The sequence below is a fragment of the Poromitra crassiceps genome, assembly GCF_964638095.1.
Source record: "Poromitra crassiceps genome assembly, chromosome: 4".
Classification (NCBI taxonomy): domain Eukaryota; kingdom Metazoa; phylum Chordata; class Actinopteri; order Beryciformes; family Melamphaidae; genus Poromitra; species Poromitra crassiceps.
In genome coordinates this window covers 15,094,466-15,106,526 of record NC_139626.1, presented here as the reverse complement: position 1 = coordinate 15,106,526, position 12,061 = coordinate 15,094,466, and the positions used below count along the sequence as shown (strand labels likewise).

At 45.9% G+C, this 12,061-nt stretch overlaps 2 protein-coding genes and 1 pseudogene across 3 annotated transcripts in view; 1 reads left to right on the top strand and 2 right to left on the bottom strand.

Moving 5' to 3' along the window:
* Positions 1–6,554, bottom strand: part of arhgap27 (Rho GTPase activating protein 27) — a 33,568-nt gene extending 27,014 nt beyond the window's left edge. The window contains exon 1 of the mRNA XM_083634564.1: positions 6,305–6,554. Coding sequence (XP_083490690.1) covers positions 6,305–6,496 — 192 coding nt within the window. The 5' untranslated portion in view covers positions 6,497–6,554. The remainder of the gene's footprint in view (positions 1–6,304) is intronic.
* Positions 6,555–6,577: 23 nt separating this feature from the next.
* LOC310775620 (uncharacterized protein) lies at positions 6,578–11,435 on the bottom strand (the record flags this gene model as incomplete). The annotated part of the gene is made up of 2 exons (XM_083635779.1): positions 11,394–11,435; positions 6,578–7,478 (listed from the first exon to the last, which is right to left on the bottom strand). A coding segment is annotated over exon 2 (843 nt), but the record flags the coding sequence as incomplete, so codon positions are not given.
* On the top strand, positions 9,285–10,398 carry LOC310775619 (protein Niban 2 pseudogene; annotated as a pseudogene). Its single transcript has one exon. The product of its transcript is annotated as a protein Niban 2 pseudogene (transcript).
* Positions 11,436–12,061: the final 626 nt, after the last annotated feature.

Genomic DNA, 12,061 nt, shown 5'->3' with positions numbered 1-12,061 from the left:
ATTTTCCCAGACATTTGGTAAAATTCGTATAAAAATTAGGGATGCACGATATATCGCCAATCATATCGGTATCGGCCGATGTTAGTAATTTTTTAACATATCGGTATCGTTCCGATGTTGCAATGTTAATATCGGTTATCGGTATCAGCCAAATCCTTCACATTGAGATGAAATAATGCAGTAAATCTATGATTTATGGGCTTTTACAAATGTTTTTGAAATAAAGAAATGTATAACTTTTTCAAATTCAGTGTTTACATGTGTTTTTCAGTATGTACAAAATTTTATTATCATAGAAATGTGTTTTTATACAGATCATATCGACCAACCAAGCACGTACTCCACGTTTAAAAAACATTGGTAACAAACAATAATAACAACGCAAAAGACACCCTTGCTATAGTAAGCGTATATGAGTCATGCAATTCATGGAAAATATCGCCCAAATACTCTATATATTGATCATTAGTTTACACTGTCCACACTCTTGTCTTGATGTTGAGCATAACATAAGCACTATACTGCACTATCCTAACAAACAAGCACATTTTCTTACTGTATGTTCAAACCACTGATGGTTCAGATATACTTTCTTTTAGGCCTGCCCAACTTTGTTCATTGCCATACCTTAAAATGTGAACAAGGTGCATGCATCCTAATATATATATATATATATATATATATATATATATATATATATATATATATATATATATATATACACACACACACACACACACACACACACACACACACACACACACACACACACACACACACACACACACACACACACACACACACACACAATCAAAGTGTGCATGAAGTTGGACTATGTACAGGCAGTTTGTAAAAGTTCAAACTGTGACAGAATGTCCCAACATGGCAATAAAGGCTCCCCAATCCAACCCCTACAGCAGTTTCTACAATGTGACCAACATCAGTGGCATAGTTAAAGCCACACTCACCTGCTTGTCCCCTGAACGCCTGTGTTCTGTCAGACAAGCAAGAACAGAGAGGCGCTGTGCTGGCTGCTACACTCTCACACTACCTGTTGGAGCAGTTTCTTGGCATTTTTAATTTAGCCTGCTCCACAGAGCAGCAGGTCTTGCTACCTGCTCCACAGAGCAGCAGGTCTTGCTACCTGCTCCACAGAGCAGCAGGTCTTGCAGTCTTGCTACCTGCTCCACAGAGCAGCAGGTGTTGCTACCTGCTCCACAGAGCAGCAGGTCTTGCTGCCTGCTCCACAGAGCAGCAGGTCTTGCTACCTGCTCCACAGAGCAGCAGGTCTTGCAGTCTTGCTACCTGCTCCAGAGCAGCAGGTGTTGCTACCTGCTCCACAGAGCAGCAGGTCTTGCTGCCTGCTCCACAGAGCAGCAGGTCTCGCTGCCTGCTCCACAGAGCAGCAGGTCTTGCAGTCTTGCTACCTGCTCCACAGAGCAGCAGGTGTTGCTACCTGCTCCACAGAGCAGCAGGTCTTGCTGCCTGCTCCACAGAGCAGCAGGTCTTGCTGCCTGCTCCACAGAGCAGCAGGTCTCGCTGCCTGCTCCACAGAGCAGCAGGTCTTGCAGTCTTGCTACCTGCTCCACAGAGCAGCAGGTGTTGCTACCTGCTCCACAGAGCAGCAGGTCTTGCTGCCTGCTCCACAGAGCAGCAGGTCTCGCTGCCTGCTCCACAGAGCAGCAGGTCTTGCAGTCTTGCTACCTGCTCCACAGAGCAGCAGGTCGTGCTGCCTGCTCGACAGAGCAGGCAGCATTCTCTCATTGGTGATGTGCAATGCTCATCAATGCTCTCATCAATGCTCTCAATCTCAATGCTCAGCAATGCTCTCACTGGTGATGTGCTGTTGAGGCAGCTGTGTTTCTTCCAGTGCCTCTCCTGAATCATTATATGGAACAGGGATTGCCCCCAAAAACAATTCCTCGCTAGCCTACTGTAACACCATCACTACTATAGCTACTAATTTGATGAAAAGGACTGGTAATCAAAGTTGATCATACCAACATTTATACTTTTCATATTCAAATTGAGTAATTCTTCCATTCAGATGACACCAGAAACTTTGCTCTAGCTTTAAAACAGCCCGCTACAGCAATTTGATGGGGTACATCACCCAAATATATCATATTAATCAGATTAGTACTGTTGCATGTGCAATGTGCATCCTGGATATAGTTTGTTACAATAGCGTTAGCTGAAATGCTAACGTTAAACAGTATGTCGATGGACAATGCTAACGCCATGAGCGCCATGTTCTGAGTTGTACAGTAAAATAAAAACACAGATTTTGGTGGTCTAACCTAACCTAATATATATATATATATATATATATATATATATATATATATATATATATATATATATATATATATATATATATATATATATATATATATATATATAAAACCCAGGGGCCACACTGCGTGAGGTCGGGGGCCACCAGTTGCCCACCCCTGATATGGAAGAACAGTCAGCTGATCAGAGAAGATATACTGTGGGGGCACAAGGATCATTGGGACAATGGACCGCCTGCAGCAGCTAAAGATCCACAGGTCAACGTGTTCAATATTCATCCTGCCCCCTTCATGTTTATATTGGAACACAATGGTGCCACTGCTACCAACAAATCACTGCTAAAAATAGTCTGAAAGCACACGCCTGAGCATACTGTTAGCAGACATCATCACATACAACAAAAATGCATTGATTCATGCATGCTTCTCTGAAAGCTCTGTATGTCTTTTGTCAAGTCAAAGCTAAATGTAAATGTTGGATTCCCATACCAAAAGCCCCAACTAATAACAAGGTATCCTGACAAGATGGCTGCCTACCATCCAGACTTCACCATGCACATTAAAGTGACCTACATTTGGGCTAATTGCTTGTTCTGAACATCACACACACGCACACACGGACACACACGCACGCACACGCACACACACACACACACACACACACACACACACACACACACACACACACACACACACACACACACACACACACACACACACACACACACACACACACACACACACACACACACACACACACACACACACACACACACACACACACAGCATGCCACGGTTGGGCACCAGAGTCCTGGTCGTTGTGAGTTAGGCCAAACCCCACACATCACCATGGAGACGGCCCTCCATTGTGGGGTAAGAATTGGTGCACTGAGGGGTCCTCCTGGCACGTCGACGAGCTGCAGCAGCTCAGCCAATGATCATCCTTCCCCAGGCCAGTGAGTGCACAGTGAAAAACATGGACAATAACTTGCAATGTTTACATCCACATACTGATTGTAAAGTGTAGGTGCTATCACTGCCCCCACCCCCCCTCTCTCTCTCTCTAAATGTGTTTTAGTAATTTAGAGCGTTATGTTGCATGTTTGCATACAAAATCACTGGGCAGTGAGTCACTGACTCTGAGCTGGCGAGACGATTCTACCATTACATGTGACAATGCCTGTGCTTTCCAAAAGTCAGACACGTCATTGTAATCATATCTACAATATGCTGTCGGCTATTTAAAAAAAAAATCATCCAACCTCCTTCAACTTGACTCGTCGCTTACGTCACTAAACCTTGCAACAGGTGCGAAACCAGTGTGAACTCCGCTCAAACTTACCTGAAACAAACGATGTTTCGGTTTTGGACCAACTGGCTATCCAATGGAGAGAGAATAGGCGAGCTATATACTCGTAAATGCCCCATGATCGTCTCCCTGCGGTGCCATAATTCCCGGGAACGTCATGGGTGCTGCTCCGGCAACCAGGTAGCAGCTGGAGGGCTGGAGGCAGCAGTTTTGGGAGTGGCTGGCAACTTTCTCATTTAACTCCTTCCTACCCTGTCAGCAAGCCGACCCACACAACCTGTTCCTAACCTGTTCTGTCGTCACTCGCCAACGTGGGTGTCCCCATAAACTTAAACAGCATTTTCTATTAGGCTGCTAGTCTAGAAAGACGCTCCGATCCATCATGTCTCCAGCTCTAAATAACGACTCCAAGACGAGTCACAATAAAGCACAATGTCTCACAAAATGCTCAATCAAAGTGCATACCAGCAGGTAAGTAAGTCCACACAGCCGCAGAAACTTTCGCCGACCAAAACTGAGATCCTGAATCAGCTGCTTTTAGTGAGGTACTGGTAGGCTATTCATGTAGCTACCCCTTGCCCATTGAAATGGCATGCATAAGGGGCGGCCGGGCCATTCATTCATATGCTGATGAGCTGGCCTTGTGTGTGTGTGTGTGTGTGTGTGTGTGTGTGTGTGTGTGTGTGTGTGTGTGTGTGTGTGTGTGTGTGTGTGTGTGTGTGTGTGTGTGTGCGTGCGTGCGTGCGTGCGTGCGTGTGTGTGTGAGAGAGAGAGAGTGTGTACTGTGTGTGTGTGTGTGTGTGAGTGTGTGTGTGTGTGTGTGTGTGTGTGTGTGTGTGTGTGTGTGTGTGTGTGTGTGCGTGTGTGTGTGTGTGTGCGTGTGTGTGTGCGTGCGTGCGTGCGTGCGTGCGTGCGTGTGTGTGTGTGTGTGTGTGTGTGTGTGTGTGTGCGCCTGGCACAGATACTAGGCTGAACTCGGCCAGGACGGTATTCCAAGTTGGGACCTTCACTGCAAAAAGTGTCCAGCAAGTGGTCTCTTGAGCCGTCTATTTCCTTGGGGGGGGGGGCGATAATTTCACATATTTTCCAATGTGTTTCTCCGACAGCTCCGCCCCCCCACCAAAACATGTGCCATGATGGTAGGCTAGTAAGCAACAGCACAGTAAAGAGGGTTCTTTATAGATCTAGCCTCTTAATTTTGCTCTCAAAGTGCACCAGATTGAAGCATTTGACTTTAAAATGGACAACATTTTCTAACCGGGGGGCACAGCCCCCCCTGGACCCCCCACGCCGCGTTACAATGACCTCGGTATTTCTCAAACCCTGGCTACGGCCATGGCCATGCTAGTAGCTATGGAATAACTTCTAAGATTCCTAAACAACAGATTAAGCTATTTGACAGTCTCGCCCCAGTGGCAGCTTTATCACTCATTGTAAGAAAAGATTTTAAGATTAAAGGTTAGAATAAAAGACTTAGGATGGGCTTTGTTTTTGCAGTGTTGTCTGCAACTAGCTCAGGCCAACTATATGCTAAGCCACCTTTTCTTCCCTTTATGAATTGAGCCAGCATTCCTGGAGGCTACATTCTTGCAATTAATTTATCCCGCTCATACATTTTATATCTAGATCTTGCACAAATAAGCCACATCAGTTAACGAGTTTCAGTGAGGTATTTTATAGACCTCCTATTATCATCAAGCCTTCATTAAGATCCAAAGTTCCACAGAAAGCTGAATTCCCTCACGCCTCCACATCATAAAAGTAGCCTGCAGTATGTGATTTAATTGGCAAGATATTGAGCACATGATCCTCTGGGAAAACTGATAGTCATATGCTCCTCCCCCCCCCCCCCCCCCCTTCCCCCCGGGTCTGACGCTTTACACACAGATTCTTCAATGAATAACCTATCTTTTAAAATGCACATGTGAATCACAAAAGCCCAGATCGACTCGTAAGTCTGGCCTTCCCCCAGACAAAAGGTTGGAAAAAGGAACCCCGCTCGTGATGTCATGATTATGTTATTTGATCCCATAGATACTCAACAATTGAGCCAAGATAGGCTGATATAATCTGACATACTTCAGACTAGGCTGATTTAATCTGACATACTTCAGACTAGGCTATTATCTGACATAATTCAGACTACACCAGATCTACATAATACACTGTCTGAAGGCATTTATTTGTTTCTGACTCTGGAAAAGTGGGAAAAACTGTCAAGTTCCCCCCAAATACTGAATCTCACACAGATTAGGCTATTGAGATCCCCTTTAGGTCATTAAGGTTAGATAGAGATTTCAAATGGCTCTCAAATGCACTTCCAACAGGCCCACTATGAGTTTTTTATGTGATAAAACTGCACCCCCTTGTGGCTTAAGCCTGTAATGACAATATACTGTACCCATGCCTTATCCAGTGGTTCTCAAACTTTTTCAAATCGAGGAGCCCTAAACTGAAGGCCAGGAGAGTGGGAGGGCGTCACACTTTTACATGTTTTATTACAGAAAGTGTATGAAACCCATGACCAAAATACGAATACATTCTGTCATTGTGTTCCTTTTGGATGGAATTCTATTGTGAAAATAAATCATGACCCTTTTTGCTGCGGTCCCCCTGGAACCCCCCTCAAGGGCCCACTGTGAGAACCACTGCCTTAATCAACAATACAGCATGGGTAAGTCATATGACATCACATTGTTACCTGGTTCTTGGGAGAGACATCAGTATAAGGAGCTGCATCTTCAGTTTGGTCCAGACTCTGCTGCTGAAATCCTGATGTGGTGTTTGGAGCCACAGGGCATGGCGGCTCAGGGAATGGGATGTCAAAGTCTGGGATTTCTAAGTCTGCTATGGTCTCATAGATATGAGAGTGATTGGACACATGGAACATCATAAGATTATCACACAGAGTTTTTACTTGGCATTGCAAGGTGTTTGGTAGTTCTACTTGATCATCCTGTAGCGAGCTAGCTGGCTGGGACTGGGCCTGACCACCTCTGGCTTTGGGTGGAGGCTGGTGAGATTGCGTGTCGAGGGGCTGCTTATTGGTATCCAGAGATGCTGACGGAAATGAAAAGCCTTCTTCTGAACTGTGTGTCTTTACATGATGTTGGGTATCTCCAGGTGTGGCGGGTGTGGTTGACGTCTGTCCTCCCATCAGTGTCTGTGTGTGCTCACAGGGCCTCCTGACATCTGGGATGTTGTCACAGAGACCAAATGTGGAGAAGCGGTAAGTGTCTCTGGCAGGATGCTTTGCTGACTCACGGGACATAGTCGTCACTCGTATGGTTGGTAGAGCCTCTGGCTCACTGTTGGTCACATGTTCAGCAGTCACTCGTATGGTTGGTGGAGCCTCTGGCTCACTGTTGGTCACATGTTCGGCAGTCACTCGTATGGTTGGTGGATCCTCTGGCTCACTGTTGGTCACATGTTCGGCAGTCACTCGTATGGTTGGTGGAGCCTCTGGCTCACTGTTGGTCACATGTTCGGCAGTCACTCGTATGGTTGGTGGAGCCTCTGGCTCACTGTTGGTCACATGTTCGGCAGTCACTCGTATGGTTGGTGGAGCCTCTGGCTCACTGTTGGTCACATGTTCAGCAGGATGCAAGATGTTAGGCCCCAGATCCACGGGCTCTTTGGAGAGCCTCACATACTGTGCTGGCACATAGAAGGGCTTGGTGTCCCAGTCCTTGCGAACATGCCACCAGTGGTCATCGGTCTTGGAGACGAGGATGTAACTTTCATTAGGCTTGATAGACACAAGACGGCCATCCCTGGCTTTGTATTCATATTCATACTGCACTGATACAAGCTCCATGCTCCACTTCACCTCGGTGTTAGTGTGCAACCATGACTACTGTGTCTCCATCTTCAGGCTAAGAAGAGAGGAAATGTCATGTTAGTGTGGCTTTCCAAAAATAACTTACAAAATGTCAGAGCAACAAGCAGAGATTTTGAATCTTTCAGTGTTTCAATGCTCATTGTCACGCTGCACTTCCACCTATAGAAATATGCTATACTTAGCCCTTTGAATCTTGATCCCTGGGCTGTGGCATGCTGGTGTTTGACATAATAAAAAAAAGAATGCAAACTTACCAGATATGGTTTCAAGATTCGACATGAACAATGGGCTGTCCAAGGCAAAAGTCTCTATTTCTGTCTACAGTATTCACAAGTCACAAGTCAAGTAAGTCACATGCAGGAAGTTTCTCCCATCTGCTGAAGAACAAGCTACACCCAAGATCAGAAACCATAGAGCAGCAGACTCAAGCTCACAGACCATAGAGCAGCAGACTCAAGCTCACAGACCATAGAGCAGCAGACTCAAGCTCACAGACCATAGAGAAGCAGACTCAAAGCTCACAGACCATAGAGAAGCAGGCTCAAAGCTCACAGACCATAGAGAAGCAGACTCAAAGCTCACAGACCATAGAGCAGCAGACTCAAAGCTCACAGACCATAGAGCAGCAGACTCAAAGCTCACCGACCATAGAGCAGCAGACTCAAAGCTCACAGACCATAGAGAAGCAGACTCAAGCTCACAGACCACAGAGCAGCAGACTCAAGCTCACAGACCATAGAGCAGCAGACTCAAGCTCACAGACCATAGAGCAGCAGACCCAAGCCCACAGACCATAGAGCAGCAGACTCAAGCTCACAGACCATAGAGCAGCAGGCTCAAGCTCACAGACCATAGAGCAGCAGACCCAAGCCCACAGACCATAGAGCAGCAGACTCAAGCTCACAGACCATAGAGCAGCAGACCCAAGCCCACAGACCATAGAGCAGCAGACTCAAGCTCACAGACCATAGAGCAGCAGACTCAAGCTCACAGACCATAGAGCAGCAGACCCAAGCTCACAGACCATAGAGCAGCAGTCTCAAAGCTCACATACCATATAGCAGCAGACTCAAGCTCACAGACCATAGAGCAGCAGACTCAAGCTCACATACCATAGAGCAGCAGACTCAAAGCTGCTACTGCCCACAAAACAGGAAGCCTGCACCAACTTTGACTGAGCGCAAGCCCAACTTCATCCGGCAAGCTCAGTCTCCCAAATGTGTCCCTCTGTTATTCACAAATCTAGTCAGTATTTACAGTTGCTTATTCCTATATATACTGTATATCACACAAAAAGCAATACAATGTCAGGGCTAAGTGTTATTTCAGAAGCAATAAATATAATTTTATGTTTTTGTGGCAATATTCTTAGATCATAACACGTTCACTCCATTTTTAAGGTGACTGGGCATTATTACACGTTAAAAACATTAACATAGCCTATGAGTTCCAAAAACAAATGTTATGTAACAGTGAAGAAAAAGAATGGGCTGTCAATCATAAAAATTATAATGCATTTCCAGCAAATATTGAAGTAATAAAGCCTCTCAATGAAATATGTGCACACATAATGTTGAAGGTGTCTATATATGCATTTGCAATTAATCATCTTTGTTCAGTGTGGTCATAGAATGAGTAAACATGTTGATGGCAACAATAGTGACCGGTGGGATAACACAGTGCCTCTAGGTATACAAATACTTCTACACATACATTAGGGATGGGTCATGATTTTCAAATGTACGTCGGCCATGCCAACAATGGTTTGTCACAGGAGAACAAGGTCCAGATGGCGCCAGTCTTCACAAACGCGTAGAGTCGCACGGTAGAGTCGCACTGACTCTACCGCCAAGCTCATGGGCACTACAGCACCTAGGACATGACATGTGGCATACAGTCGCAGATTATGTCTAACCTGGTGCTGGAGGGCCTCCTGCCCAAATTGAGGGAGCTCATCTCCCTTGACTCAAAGGCAAGATGCACGAGAGGTAGAGGACCTGAATGCTAATCAATGACACGATGTACAACCTGTTGCAGCACCAGTACACGGCTGTGGTGCAGCAGTGTGAGGTGGGGCGTCCCGTGCTGCAGGCCTCCATATGAACAGACATGAACCAGATCATCAACACCAATGAACATGTCACCAACAAGATGTGAGCAGTGGTCCACCCCAAGGCAGAGAAGCTGCTGAAGGTGAGCATCCAGACCTACATCAGCTCCACCCTGGATGCCAAGAAGCCGACCAGCCAGGGCTTCTCCGATATCTACCATGCTTTCTTCAGGGAGCTGGTGGACATGAGCAAGAACACCCTCAACAAAGGCACCAAGGATAATGTGGTGGGTCACATGCAGAAGATCAGTATGCTGGCCTTCCACCTGGTGAAGATGCAGAGCTGCTACAAGAAGGTGGAGCAACAGAGCCTGGCGGGTCTTCAGCAGAGGTTCGAAGTCTCCAGCTTCTCTGTGTTCATCCAGAGGGCCAAGATCCTCATGAGAGAGCAAATGGATGATGCAGTGTAGACCTTTGAGTAGATAATTCACCAAAGTTTGGGCCAGGACAGAGTCATCAAGACATGTGACTATGACAGCAACACAGTGAGCAATGCTGAGCAGCTCAGCCCGCACCTCCCAGCTGCCGCGTTTCCAGGAGCTGATCTTTGAGGACTTCTCCCATTTCCTCCTGGTAGGGAACATTTTCGAGCAGGGGGTACTGCTCCATCATGGACATCATGATGACTGTGAAGGAGGCAGCAGTCCAGTGGAGACACAACCTGTACAGGGACAGCATCGTCCTCACCAGCAGTGACTCCAACCTCCACCTTCTGGGCAAAAACCCGTCCATCGACTGGGCCCGGGAAGTACGGAGGCCAGGAGGAGTGGACAGAGTTGGGGAGGGCGAGGAGTCACAGCAGAGGAGGAGGATGAAGCAGGTGGTGTCCATGATGCAGGTGTAGGACTCTCCAGTTCTCCCTGGTGAGTCATGGAGGGTGGGGAGGCGGAAGGGGAGGATGAGAACAGCCAAGCGCACAAGCCAAGCCAGAGTGAGAACAGAACCAGCAGTCCCAAAACATCCCAATAATGTGCTACAAGAAGCACACTAGAGGAAGTAGATGACACCCTGCAGGGAGAGGAAAGACAGTGGCGGAGGAGGAACTCACACCCACCAACCAGGAGGCACCAGCAACTACAGAGGTGTTGCTGCCGCCACCACAGAAACAGGGCAGGGGCCCGTGTCTGCACCACAGAGCCCCACAGAGGCCAGGCTGGACTTCCTCCCACTGCTGCATCATGACAGAAGCTTCCAGTCCCCCACTGGTAAGGAGGTGGTGGAGGAAGAAGAGGAGGGGCGGTACCCTCCAGCATCGAGGCTCCTCCCTCTAGTACAGAGGCTCCACCCGCCAGCACAATGTGTTAATAGCTGGGCTGGGATAATAATTTTGATGACTGCATGGGAGAAATATGATGCAATGATGATGATGCAAATATGTTAATTCAGTGTCCACAATAGATGCACTGTGTTATCCCACCAGTCACAATTGTGACTGACCATAAAACTCACCTTTTCACCTACTTTTCCATGAAAATTTTCAAAACATAATATTATTTCAAAGGGTTACTAAATGACACGATTAGAATATTTTCATGTCTGGGAAAAACTCGTGATTAACTTCGGTATTTGACTCAACTCTCAATTAGATGTTCACATCAATAAGTTTAACTTGCAATATCACCTTATAGATTACACTTTTATATTACTATTTTAAAAAGGAAGTAAATTGCTGCCATAAGGGCAACAAAAACACAGTAGTGCAGTTAAGCAGTCAGTTGCTGTCTGTACCTGTTTGCTGTGATGTTGATGTGGTTGGATTTAAAAAAGAGTAAGTCAGTGACATAAGTCCAACAAAATCACAGTAGTGCAGTTAACCAGTCAGTTAGTTGTTGTCTGTACCTGTTCTGTGGATCTCCAAAGCATCTGTGGGATGATCTTCTCTATCTACTTGCCTGATTTCTTTTCCAGATATTTCCTCTGTGATTGGATGTCTCTGCCTAAAGAAGTTTATGGAGTGCCTATCTGCCTACAGAGTGACTTTCTGTCACACTGCTGCTTGCCTTGTTACTACTCACTACTCACCCGCTCCTTTCTCATTTCCTGTTCTGTGTGCGTGTCTCTGCTGCTACTTTGAAAGAAGTTGCCACAGTAGTCTGACACTGACGCATACAAAACCATGACAAATGGGAAGTTTGACTTTAACCCTACTCAATGTATTCTTGTCTGCATCTCTTTTTATGGTGTGGAATGGAAGGCGTAGTAGGACAAGGACAAGCTTAATCATGTCCTCATCACAAAAGAGTGATTATTATATATAGTTGTAAGTCATTTCAGGTTTATGAGATTCTAAGCAACAACTTTGGTTTCAAGAAAACCTTTAGGGCAGTGTTTCCCAAACTTTTTTTTAAAATGGCAAACCATTGAGTCCCAATTCACAATAGGCCTTATCTATAAATTGTGAGAATCGAATTTGTGTATAAATGAATGTTCCTGACTCAATGACGGCTTTATGCAAACAAAATGACATTTCAATAAAGCAAAGTTAAGGACATCCTTCAACTGTATAA